The 12191-nt window shown below is 42.0% G+C and overlaps 1 protein-coding gene across 3 annotated transcripts in view; it reads left to right on the forward strand.

Annotated features, from left to right (window-relative positions):
• The window catches only part of PHIP (PHIP subunit of CUL4-Ring ligase complex), a 138656-nt gene that overhangs the window by 84052 nt on the left and 42413 nt on the right, over window positions 1-12191 (forward strand). For all 3 annotated transcript variants that reach the window (XM_072999366.2, XM_072999373.2, XM_078385560.1), the window contains 2 exons: window positions 1858-1934; window positions 11119-11350. In XM_072999366.2, coding sequence (XP_072855467.2) covers window positions 1858-1934; window positions 11119-11350 — 309 coding nt within the window. The remainder of the gene's footprint in view (window positions 1-1857; window positions 1935-11118; window positions 11351-12191) is intronic.

The raw sequence follows: 12191 nt of genomic DNA on the forward strand, positions 1-12191 counted from the left end.
TACTTGCAGACACCTCCATTTTGTGCATGGGTAGTGCCATTTTGGATGCATAAAGTGCATGGTAGTGCCATTTTGGATGCACAGAAAATGAGTTTGCTGATAACATAGGATCACAAGTTAACATTGAGCAGCTGTCCATGTGAAATATAGTTTACCCTGGAATTTAAAGAGTATTGTGTACACAAAGCAGTGTGGATAAAAATCAATGCTTTTTAAAGAATCAAATTGATTTAAATCATTGCTTTTAAAAATTATATTATTAAAAAACCCAATTTAAAAATATTTAAAGCTTATCCACCCTGATACAGAGCAATGTTGGCAATATAGAAGTATAGGGTACAAATGAAAAATATAATGCTGTTACATCTTATGTGATGGTCAAGGACCTCCATTCTGGAGCATTAGAACTTCAAAAGGGATTAATGGAGTTTTGGCCTGATTATACATAAACTGCTTTCACGGTCAAAATCTAATGGTTTTTGTGGGTTTTCCAGGCTCTTTGGCCGTGTTCTGAAAGTTGTTCTTCCTAATGTTTCGCCAGTCTCTGTGGCAGGTATTTTCAGAGGACAGCGCTCTGGGAGTTGAGTATTTACAGCTGTGAGATCAGCTTTTGTGGGTGATTATGGTGATCAGTGTGTTTTTGTTGTAGGTGTATTGTTGTGATAAGGAGGAGAGATTATCTGTCACTGTGATTGATGGGTGTTAGCTGGTCTATTGTGTGTAGTGATCACCAGTCCTTGTGGCTGGGTAGAGTTCGTTGACCTTTTGCACGCTGTATTTTTCAGTGCTGGGAGCCAAGTTTTGCTGAGTTTCAAACTTTCTTCGTTCTTGTTGAAGTTCTGCTGATGCTTGTGGATTTCAGTGGCTTCCCTGTGCAGTCTAGCGTAGTGATTGCTGGTGTTGACCAGTATTTCAGTATTTTGCAATAGAATTTCATGTCATTTGTTTTAGGGCATGTTCAGCTGCTGATTTTTCTGGTTGTTTTATTCTGCAGTGTCTCTTATGTTCTTTGATTCTGGTGTGGATGCTTCGTTTTGTGGTTCCAATATATACCTGTCCGCAATTGCAAGAGGCCGGCCACAGAGACTGGCGAAACGTTAGGAAGAACAACTGTCAGAAAACAGCCAAAGAGCCCAGAAAACCCACAACAACCATGATACGTAAACTTGCATATTAAATACCCCTGGCTATGGTTCATTTTAACCTTTATTTCTAACATTACTATAATGTAACCTTGATATTAATCAATTTGTTTTCACCTAAATATCATCTTCTGCTGGAATATACCTTGGTCAAACTGTAGCAACCCCAATTTGGAGAATGCATCTTTGTGCATAAAATGCAGATCTTAAAGGCTACCCTTTATATTTGAAGGAATATTGGGCAAAGACTTTGGGACATTATATGAAGGTCCAGAGAGAATCTGCTTTTTAAGATGCATTCAAAGCAGGGAAAAAAACGGTTTATATTTTCTTTTTCCCGTGAATTTGTGGTAGTGGACTATGTGGTGAAAGACATTTTAGTGCCTTGCATAAATAATAGTTTCATCTGTTTTATTTATTTATTTATTTATTTAATTTAATTTAATTTATATGCCACCCACACTACCCAAAGGTCTCTGCACCATTCTTAATTTCCAATAAAGCTGTGCTTTGTAAAAATGACTGAGAACAGTACAAACATACTGTACATTATAGTAATGTTAGAAATAAAGTCATAGGGTATTTATAAACACGTTTTTGGTAGAAATCTCTGTTGGATTGTCAACATGAATTGATTGGTAACTTTATGTCCAAGTCTTATTGTTACTAGAAGTAAAGTTGAGCTATAAAAATGTGGTTACACTTTGGTTCTTAGGAAGGAGAAGTGGTTGTTGCCAGTGGTGGGACATCTGAAGATGAGGGGAGAGCGTGGCACAGTGATGGCAGTTCTAGGTAAGTGACTGAATATATAACGATCCATAGATTCGGAACTTAAATTCTCAGCAAAGTGTGTATAGGTTGCTCTGATGCATACTATCCATTTATTTATTAAGACATTTCTATACTGCTGTTCGTTCTGAAAAGCACAAAGCTTTACAATATTAATATTAAAAAAGAAAAGAAACTTAAGATGGAAGTGGATGAAGCAGATGACTTGAGCTGAAATCTCAAGTGGATGCACAGGAATTCTTTCTAGGAGCAAGTCCCCTCCTTCTCTCTGAAGTATGATCTGAAGGTAGGGAGTTCCTCTGGTTTGGCATTCCTCACGGCACAAAGGTGAAGTCTTTGTGCCTTGCACATTCATGTGAAGTTTTCTGGGACCTGGTCTTGGTATGTAATGGATTTGTGGTCATGTATGGAAAAATAGTGCAGTATGAATCAACAGGAAATTGTGAAATAAACAAAAGTTAAGTTTGAATACTGAGAACAGTTTTGCTTTAATTAAGAGTCTGTGTAGTTTAAAAGAACTGTTCAGGGAGAATACACAACTAGTTTTTTGCCTATGCAGTACATTTTATTGAAGTAATTTTTTCAAAAGCATTAATGATAGTACTTTAAGCTGTACAGTTCATCAAAGAGAGACAAAGATGGTAGAGTTAGTGCATAAAATGTAATATATCAGTTTTATAAATCAACAGAAGCTCTGCTTGACCAGTATCACTTTGGTGTGGCTCTCACTAGATTGTCTTGATATATTTTTGTTTCTTTTCATTCTTGCTTGATAGAAGATGTAAACTAAGGTGACTGAAATGTAATTCTGATTTTTAATTGCTTTTAATTTGTAAAAAAAGTTGGAACTGAAGCAAATTAATATAAACTAGAAAGGCTGAAAATTAAAAATGTTCTGATGTTATTTTAATTACAATATATGTTGATTATAAGCAGTATTAACCTATTGGATATACAGTATGGAAAACAAATCCCTATGGGTGGGATTCAGCTTGTAGGGTGGCTGAGAGTTCTGACCCTGAGAGAGGCGGGGAAAACAATCACTAGAAATCTGGTCTTCTCGGTGGTAGTGCCACAGTTATGGTACTCCCTTCTGCCCAATGTCCGCCTGGCCCCTTCACTGGGCACATTCAAAAAGCTACTTAAAATCTGGCTATTTAGACAGGTCTTCCCTGAATAAACTACACTCTGATACAATAGTGTCCAGTAATATAACTTCTATCATACTGCCATGCTCCATGGTTTTATTTTCTTCTAAGCTTTTAATTGTATTTATTGTATTATAATTTATCTTCACTTCACTTTATGATTTTTGATTTTCACCCCTATGTATTAATGTCACTATTTGCTATTTTGTTAAACCCCTCAGAGTGGATTTGGCTGCCAGATCGGTGGTAAATCAAATAAATAAATAAATAAATAAATAAAATAAATAGATGAAATCGTAATGTATTGTACTGCATATGGAGCACGTTTTTCCATGAAAGAGCTGTTTCTGTGTTATGTTAGAATGCTAGAATAAAACCTTAGTTAATGTGTTTCTTCCACGATCTCTTGCTGAAGCAGAAGCAGGAGAATTTCTAGAGTCTACCTATTTTAGTACTGTTTCTACTCTTCCATAGATGTTTGTGGAACATTGCTAAAGGCTATTTCCAGTTTGTTAATGATTTGTTAACCCATCCCAATAAACCTAGGTACATACCATTCCTTGCATATCCCTTTCAACATAAGGACCACTCTATGCTATGTCACCAACTGCTTTTTAAGTCTACCTTTATTTTTTTTAAATGGCCTATTGGCCAAATGAGTTTTGTTGTTGGTTTTTGTTCGTTTGTTTGTTTTGTTTTTTTTTAAAAAACCTACATTTAAACTCTCTGGGCTTTCAGTGCTGATAAATAACCTACACATTAATACAGAAGATGTCATTAACTAATATCTTCTTTTTGAGACATGATCTTACACTTGTGGTGTCTCATCTGCTTTTAGTTGGCTTATTACCTGAGCTTGGTGCTCATTGTCTTTGGTCTCTTTAACAAATAACCTTTGTCAGAAGAGAGGTGAAGAAATGTGACTCTGTTAGTAGTTCTTGGTCTCTTATCAACTCTCTGTGTTATCAACCTTGGTATTTTACTGAATTGACTTTATAGGTGGGGAATTAAAATAAAAGTGATGTGGCAGCTTCACTTCTTTCTGCACAGTCAGTTTCAAACACAACCTTTGGGGATTTTTGCCAAACTGAGTGGCATCTGAGTTATATGACTTGTAAGAATTTGTGTTTCCATTGTGTCTTTTAACACTAATATGAAACCACTGGGTAAGATAACCAGGTGAATGGAGTGAGGTAGTATTGATAATCTTATGATATTCAGCTCTGCTTCTCTTCTGAATCAAGTGAGGCTAAACTCTTATCTGCAGTGAATACAGTAGTTGGCAGGACAACAATGCCAGTAAACTGAAGCTGAATCCTGACAAGACATAAACTCTTTGGATGGGTTGCTGTTGTGTCTGGGAACAGAGTCTGCAGCTTGTAAAATAGGATTGCACTTGATTTGAGGCTCAGGTAGGCTCAGTGCCAGAAATGCTTCTGCCAGCTTCAACTGGTTTGCCAGCTAGGTTTTAACTTGTAAACCGCCCAGAGTAGTGTGTGCACCATTGTGGCAGTATATACGTCTAATTAATTAATTAAAATAAAATAACATCTTGATTAGATTAATATAGTATGTTTTATTGTTTCATGTTTGACATGCCCTGAAGGATACCTGGGAGCTTCTGCTAGTTCAGGAAGCAATGACTAAAATTGTAACCTGTACAGACAAATTGAATTATATTGCACCAATTTTAGAGGAGCTGTACTTGATGCTTGTTTCCTTCCAAGTCAAATTACTTTTAAAGTCTTAAGTGGTTTGGGAGACCCATGTATGTAGAAGAATGTTCTTTCCCCATATCAATATTCTATTAGTTCAGATCCTCTTCAAATCTCTTAGCTACACTGTATCAACAAGATTCAGTCATAACAACCCCATGGAAGAAGTACATCTGGTGTCATGTCAAAAGTATTTTTGTTTGCCAAGGCTTCAGAATTAGCTGATTTGGTTTGTTTGATTTTGCTATTTATTTTGTTTTGGTAACTGTGAGCGGAGGAAGGAAAGTGAGCCGTCCTCACAGGCGTCAAAAGAAGAAGGAGGCGGAGAATGCGCTGTGGGAGAATTGATAAAACTAGACGAGGAAGAAGGGGGCGCTAATAAGGCTATAGAGGTGTTCCTAGCGGAGAGGACGAGAGACTGGGGGGAGGAGTCGGGAGATTGGAGATGGGATGAAGTTATAAAGGAGGAGAGAAGAGAAAAAGGGTTGGACGGAGAAAGGGAGGAGAAAGGCACTCAAACGAGAGAGACAGGAGTAGAGAGAGAAAGAATTGCGACTCTGGTTAAGAACTTCCCAAACCTGATGAGAGAAGACGGTTTGCTACCTCTACCTGAAGAGCTGAGCCAGGCGGGAGTTCGTGAGTCCAAAGAGGGATGGAAACCGGGAGGGGGTATGGCTTTTCGCCCTACGATGGACAAGGCAACCCCTGGTGGTGTCAGCCCTTTCCTACCCAGATTGGAGGGGGCGACCGTGGTCCATCCCTGTTGCAGGACTACCTGCTCAGTTCTGACTGCGTCGGTCGCGAACCCGAACGCAATCGCTCGTTTTGGGGTGAAGAAACAATAAAAAACAAAGATGTTGTGCCTGGGACAAAGCCCAAGAAATATAACTTGTTAACTGACGAAGAGTTGCCGGACCCATTCGGTCCAGAGTTATCTGATGTTAAAGTTAATAAAACCAATCCGTTTTTGACTGTTACATCGACTCCTGCCATTATTCCCGCCGAATCCCTTGGTCCGCCCTCTTCAGGAAAAGAACCCAATCACAGTGGCGCCCAACGTGGGGCGGACCAATGGGGAGGCAGGGAAGAGATGACGAGGATGTTGAAGACCATAGAGAGGCAGGAGAAGATGATTGAAAGTTTGACGGAACAGCAAATGTTGGTTACCAGACACATGATGAGGCTGGGGATGGACGATGAAAGAACCCCAAAGAATAATGTGTTTATAAAGAATGGTCTGGTGGCCGGCCCCGCCCCCATCAGAATACAAAAGATGAGCGCTAGCGATGACCCGGAGGCGTATCTACATACATTTGAGCGAGTGGCGGTGGCTGCAGGGTGGCCCAAAGAACAATGGACTTTAATATTGGTGCCTTGCTTGACAGGACTATTACAAGAGGTGGTAGACACCCTGAGCCCCCAAGAAGCCGCACAATACGAATCCGTAAAAACAGCGATTCTGAGGACTCTTAATTTGACGGAGGAAGCGTATAGGAAAAGATTCAGGGAACTTAAGTGGAAACCCGGGGTACATCCACGAACCTTGGTGCAGAGAATGAAAGCTAACATGACTAGGTGGATTAAACCAGAGGACAAATCTAAAGAGCAAGTCATGGAAGCGTTTGTGTTAGAACATTTGGTGACGACTTTGAGCGGGAATCTGAAAGGGTGGGTGCAGAAGAATAACCCAAAGCAGTTGGAAGAAGCCATCAAGCTGATCGAAGACTATTGCGCCTCCGAAGAAGCAATCAAGGAAGGTCCCGCCTTTTCAGGGGAACGTGGGAGACCTCGTGAGAAGGCGGGGACGCAGACACAAGGCGGCGGAGTGAAGAGAGGGATGGACGTGCCAGGAGGAGCTCGCCCTCGCGGACGCCCCTTCGAACCTATGGGGCCGAAGCCAGTGCGCCCGGTTACAGTGGATGACCGCGTGTTTGGGGGGGCTTGTGTGTTTCGGCTGCGGGACCCCAGGCCACGTGCGTCGGGATTGCCCTGGGACAGACTGCTCTTGGGTAGGAGGATCGAATAATGCCCAAGAGAAACCTGGGAAACAAGCAGGTTGGGAGGTGGTTGCATGGGTGAATGGGGAGAAGAAACAGGCATTAATTGATACAGGATGCGGCAGAACCTTAGTGCGGGACATAAAATTAGAAGGGGTGGAAGAAGGGTTTACAGTGAAGTGCATACACGGAGACTCTAAGACCTATAAGACGACGTGGGCCGAAGTTAAAGTTGGAGATGAGAAACGGAAAATGAAAGTGGGGATTGTTCCAGGACTTTCGAGAGAAATGTTATTGGGAAGAGACTGGGTGGGGGATAGAACATTAGCAGAATGTAGAGAAGCGATGCAAGGAGACTGCGTTAAAATTGAAGTGGGAGATGATTTCTTACAGGAGACAACACGCGACCACATGCGTATGTTACAACAAGATGACGCCACGCTGCAAGAACACCTGCGAGCCGCGCGTGAGGTGGGCGAAGTAGTAGGGGGAGAAAAGGGGATGATCTTGGACAATGGGCTGTTGTATAATGTGACAGAGAAGGGGGAAAGGCGGTTGGTTGTTCCACAGAAATGGCGTATGGCGATTTTACATCTGGCCCATGATATCCCTATGGCGGGACATTTAGCATATGATAAGATGAAACCCAGGATTGAACAACGGTTTTGGTGGCCAGGAATGGAGAGAGAAATAGAAAGCTATTGCCAGACATGCCCAGAGTGCCAGAAAACTCAGGCCAAACCTAGACCAGGAGCTCCCTTAATACCCATGCCCCTAGTGGATCAGCCCTTCCAGAGAATAGGGGTGGACATTGTGGGGCCCCTTCTTAAATCGGCGGGGGGTCACACCCACATTTTGGTTATTATAGATTATGCTACCAGGTACCCAGAAGCAGTACCCTTGCGGTCCACGACATCTAAAGTGTTGGCTCGGGAGTTGTTACAAGTATTTACCCGGCTGGGCTTTCCGAAAGAAATCTTGACAGATCAAGGCACCAACTTCATGGGACAAACATTGAAGGAAATGTGGGGGTTATTGGAGGTAAAACCCCTCCATACAGCAGTCTATCATCCTCAGACTAACGGATTAGTGGAGAGATTTAATAAAACACTTAAGGGGATGCTAAGGAAACTAGTGATGGAAAAACCGAAAAGGTGGCACCTGCTAGTAGCGCCATTAATGTTTGCGGTGAGGGAGGTTCCACAGGCTTCCACAGGATTTACACCTTTTGAGATGATGTATGGCTGGAACCCCAGAGGTATACTCGATTTGGTCAAAGAGAAGTGGGAGAGTGGGAGAGATGAGGTGCAAACGAATGTTAAACATGTCATAGAAATGAGAGAACATTTGAAGTTAGTGGCCTCTTTGGCGAGGGAGAATTTAGCGAAAACCCAAGAAGGACAGAAACGGAGGTACGACGCCAAAGTTAAGACAAGGCAATTCGAACCTGGGCAGAAAGTTTTGTTATTAATGCCAGCGGCTTCATCAAAACTGTTCGCCACTTGGCAAGGTCCCTATAAGGTGTTGAGAAAGGTAGGAGAAGTAGATTATGAGATTTGGATGCCCGACAAAGTTAAAAAGAAAGGCATCTTTCATGTAAATTTGTTAAAGGAGTGGAAGGAGAGAGAAGCATTATGGGGCGAAGTAAAAGACGAAGAATTTGGCCCGGAAACCAAGGACTTTTTACGCCAAGGGGTAGAATTAGATTTGGGAGAGGAGTTAACTGCAGAGCAAGAGAAGCAAATGAGAGAGATAGAACACCGATACAAGGAGGTTTTCTCAGGAAAACCTGGTAACACCACGTTAGTCGAACATGCAATTAACACACAACCACAAGTCATAGTCAGATCTGGAAGTAGGAGTTGGCCTAGGCACCTGAGGGAGACTATTAATAAAGAGATAGAAGAGATGCTTCGATTGGGCGTAATTGAGCCATCTTATAGCCCCTGGAGGAGTTACCCAGTAGTGGTACCAAAACCAGATGGGAGCGTTAGGCTGTGCATCGATTATCGCAGATTAAATGAGGTGTCCAAGTTTGATGCTTATCCGATGCCAAGAATTGATGACCTGCTAGAACGATTGGGAGGGGCGGAGTACCTCACATCTTTAGACCTGACCAAGGGATATTGGCAAATACCCTTGAGGTTAGAAGATAAAGAAAAGACAGCATTTGTGACCCCTAAGGGTCTTTACCAATTCTCGCGTATGCCCTTTGGGTTGCATGGGGCAGCGGCGACGTTTCAACGGTTAATGGATAAAGTGTTAACCCCTGTTAAAGATTTTGCCGGAGCTTATATTGATGACATACTTATATATAGTAAAAGTTGGGAGGAGCATTTGGTGCACCTAGAGAAGGTGCTACAGGTGTTGCAAGAAGCTCAACTGAAAGTTAATCCAACCAAGTGCAAAGTGGCGCGTAAGGGGGTGAAATTCTTGGGGTTTCAAGTGAAACAAGGTAGAATACAGCCAGTATCAGACAAGATCGACCAAGTGACGGCCTGGCCCGTACCCCGGACAAAAAAGGAAGTACAGAGATTTTTAGGGTTAGCAGGTTATTACAGGCAATTCATTCCCAACTTTGCCCACATTGCGGCTCCCCTAAGCGATTTGACTAGAAAGAAGAAAGCAAAATTGGTTTATTGGGGAGAAAAGGAGACCAAAGCTTTTGAGGAGTTGAAACAGATACTATCTGAATTACCCAGTAGATATGCTCCAGATTTTTCCAGGCCTTTCATAGTTCAGACTGATGCCTCAGATCGGGGAGTGGGGGCAGTGTTATCACAAGAGAAGGATGATGTAGAATTTCCCGTAATGTATTTAAGTAAGAAACTAACCCCTAGGGAGCAGAAGTATTCGACTATAGAAAAAGAGGCTTTTGCTGTTAAATGGGCTATACAGGCTTTAAGGTATTACCTGTTAGGGGCACCCTTTACTCTCGTCACAGATCATGCCCCGCTACAATGGCTGAACCGGATGAAGGATGTGAATCCCAGGTTGACCAGGTGGTACTTAAGTTTGCAGCCATTTACCTTCACAGTGAAATATCGTAAGGGAAGTGCCCATGCTAATGCGGATTACTTTTCCCGACAGGGAGAGATGCTACCGCAAACCGAAGAGAGGACGGCCCACTCCTCAGGGGGGGCGTGTGAGCGGAGGAAGGAAAGTGAGCCGTCCTCACAGGCGTCAAAAGAAGAAGGAGGCGGAGAATGCGCTGTGGGAGAATTGATAAAACTAGACGAGGAAGAAGGGGGCGCTAATAAGGCTATAGAGGTGTTCCTAGTGGAGAGGACGAGAGACTGGGGGGAGGAGTCGGGAGATTGGAGATGGGATGAAGTTATAAAGGAGGAGAGAAGAGAAAAAGGGTTGGACGGAGAAAGGGAGGAGAAAGGCACTCAAACGAGAGAGACAGGAGTAGAGAGAGAAAGAATTGCGACTCTGGTTAAGAACTTCCCAAACCTGATGAGAGAAGACGGTTTGCTACCTCTACCTGAAGAGCTGAGCCAGGCGGGAGTTCGTGAGTCCAAAGAGGGATGGAAACCGGGAGGGGGTATGGCTTTTCGCCCTACGATGGACAAGGCAACCCCTGGTGGTGTCAGCCCTTTCCTACCCAGATTGGAGGGGGCGACCGTGGTCCATCCCTGTTGCAGGACTACCTGCTCAGTTCTGACTGCGTCGGTCGCGAACCCGAACGCAATCGCTCGTTTTGGGGTGAAGAAACAATAAAAAACAAAGATGTTGTGCCTGGGACAAAGCCCAAGAAATATAACTTGTTAACTGACGAAGAGTTGCCGGACCCATTCGGTCCAGAGTTATCTGATGTTAAAGTTAATAAAACCAATCCGTTTTTGACTGTTACATCGACTCCTGCCATTATTCCCGCCGAATCCCTTGGTCCGCCCTCTTCAGGAAAAGAACCCAATCACAGTAACATGACTAGAGTTTTTATTGTGGTAATTATTTATTCTAAGTAGATTTGTATACTGTAATGATGAGAGGCAATTAGATAAATAGCTGCTATATAGGAAAAAAAAATTAAAAATTGCCGAGAGTGGTAATTTTAGTTTTGGAAATAATCTACTTCTGACCCATCTTAAGGTTATATGTTATAGTTTTGTGGTAAATTGCAAATGGATTTGTAGTCATTTTCATTCATGTTCAACAGAAGCATTTAGATCAAATCCATCTTTGTTTCAGTAAAGCTGGTGTAGGAATCACATAAATAGTTCTGTAATTTCAATTCTAACTGGGAAGAGTTGTAATGAGTGTTCTATGTTGTTTGATGGATGTTAAAACAGCAATGACTGAATTGCTTTCTTCTTTCTCTTAGTGATTATTCTAGTGATTATTCTGATTGGACAGCGGATGCTGGAATTAATCTGCAGCCCCCAAAGAAAGTTCCCAGAATTAAGACTAAGAAAGTAGAGAGCAGCTCAGAGGATGAGGAAGGTCCAGAAAAACAAAGGCAAAAGCAAATCAGAAAGGAAAGGAAAAAAGGTATTGAAGATAAAGATGGTCCAACATCACCAAAGAAAAGGAAACCCAAAGAGAGAAAACAAAAGGTTGTATTATAGTAATAGAATAACAACTAATGTTTTAAAAAATGTTTCTTAGGAATAATTGTATTATTATGCTCAGTATTAATTAGTATGAATTACTACATTTTAAAAGCATCCACAAAATAATGTATTGTAATTATTTACGAACTGGAGGTATATGTTGCTTTTTCCTTTTCAGGACTTGTTGCTCTAATTTCTGAAGTTTTTACATGTGTTAAATTCATAAGGTGAGCTTAATAGTGTCCTCCTGTGAAAGGAAAGTGCCTTTCCATTTGTAGAAGGACGTTTGGATCCAGTTTGTAGATAGTGCAGTTCTATTCCATTAGCTTGCAAGGGGAAAAGTGTGGTCTCCAGAAATTGCACATTGTGGTCCCCATCCCCATTGTTCCTCAATACTTTTGCACTGGCTGGGGCCAGTAAGAGTTGCTGTCCAACAATATTTGGTGGACCACACATTCCCCATCCCTGCTTTAAATGTAATGTAGTTCTCGTAGATGTCTTGTTTGTGCCCGTCCAACCAATCCACTGGAATAGTTTCAAGTCAGTTCACTTGTCAGTGGGAGTGACAGTACAAGTGTGACCACATAAAAGCAACTTCTCGGGAGCCTGGAACATTGGATTATGCTTTTCCTGTTTCTATATTTACTTCTGTCCTCAAGCTGGGTGGGTTTGTAATGGATAATGGCTTGGAACCTAAGTTATACTTCTGTCCATGTAAAGAAGGTGGTGATTTCTGCCAACTCCTTGTGACAAACCCAGACCTACTGGGATATGTCACACAGTTACACTAAGCTGCCACCAACCATTCCCTCTAAGAAGTCACACAGACCAGGGATGGATTTTT

Source organism: Pogona vitticeps, chromosome 1, assembly GCF_051106095.1.
Source record: "Pogona vitticeps strain Pit_001003342236 chromosome 1, PviZW2.1, whole genome shotgun sequence".
In the NCBI taxonomy this organism is placed as follows: domain Eukaryota; kingdom Metazoa; phylum Chordata; class Lepidosauria; order Squamata; family Agamidae; genus Pogona; species Pogona vitticeps.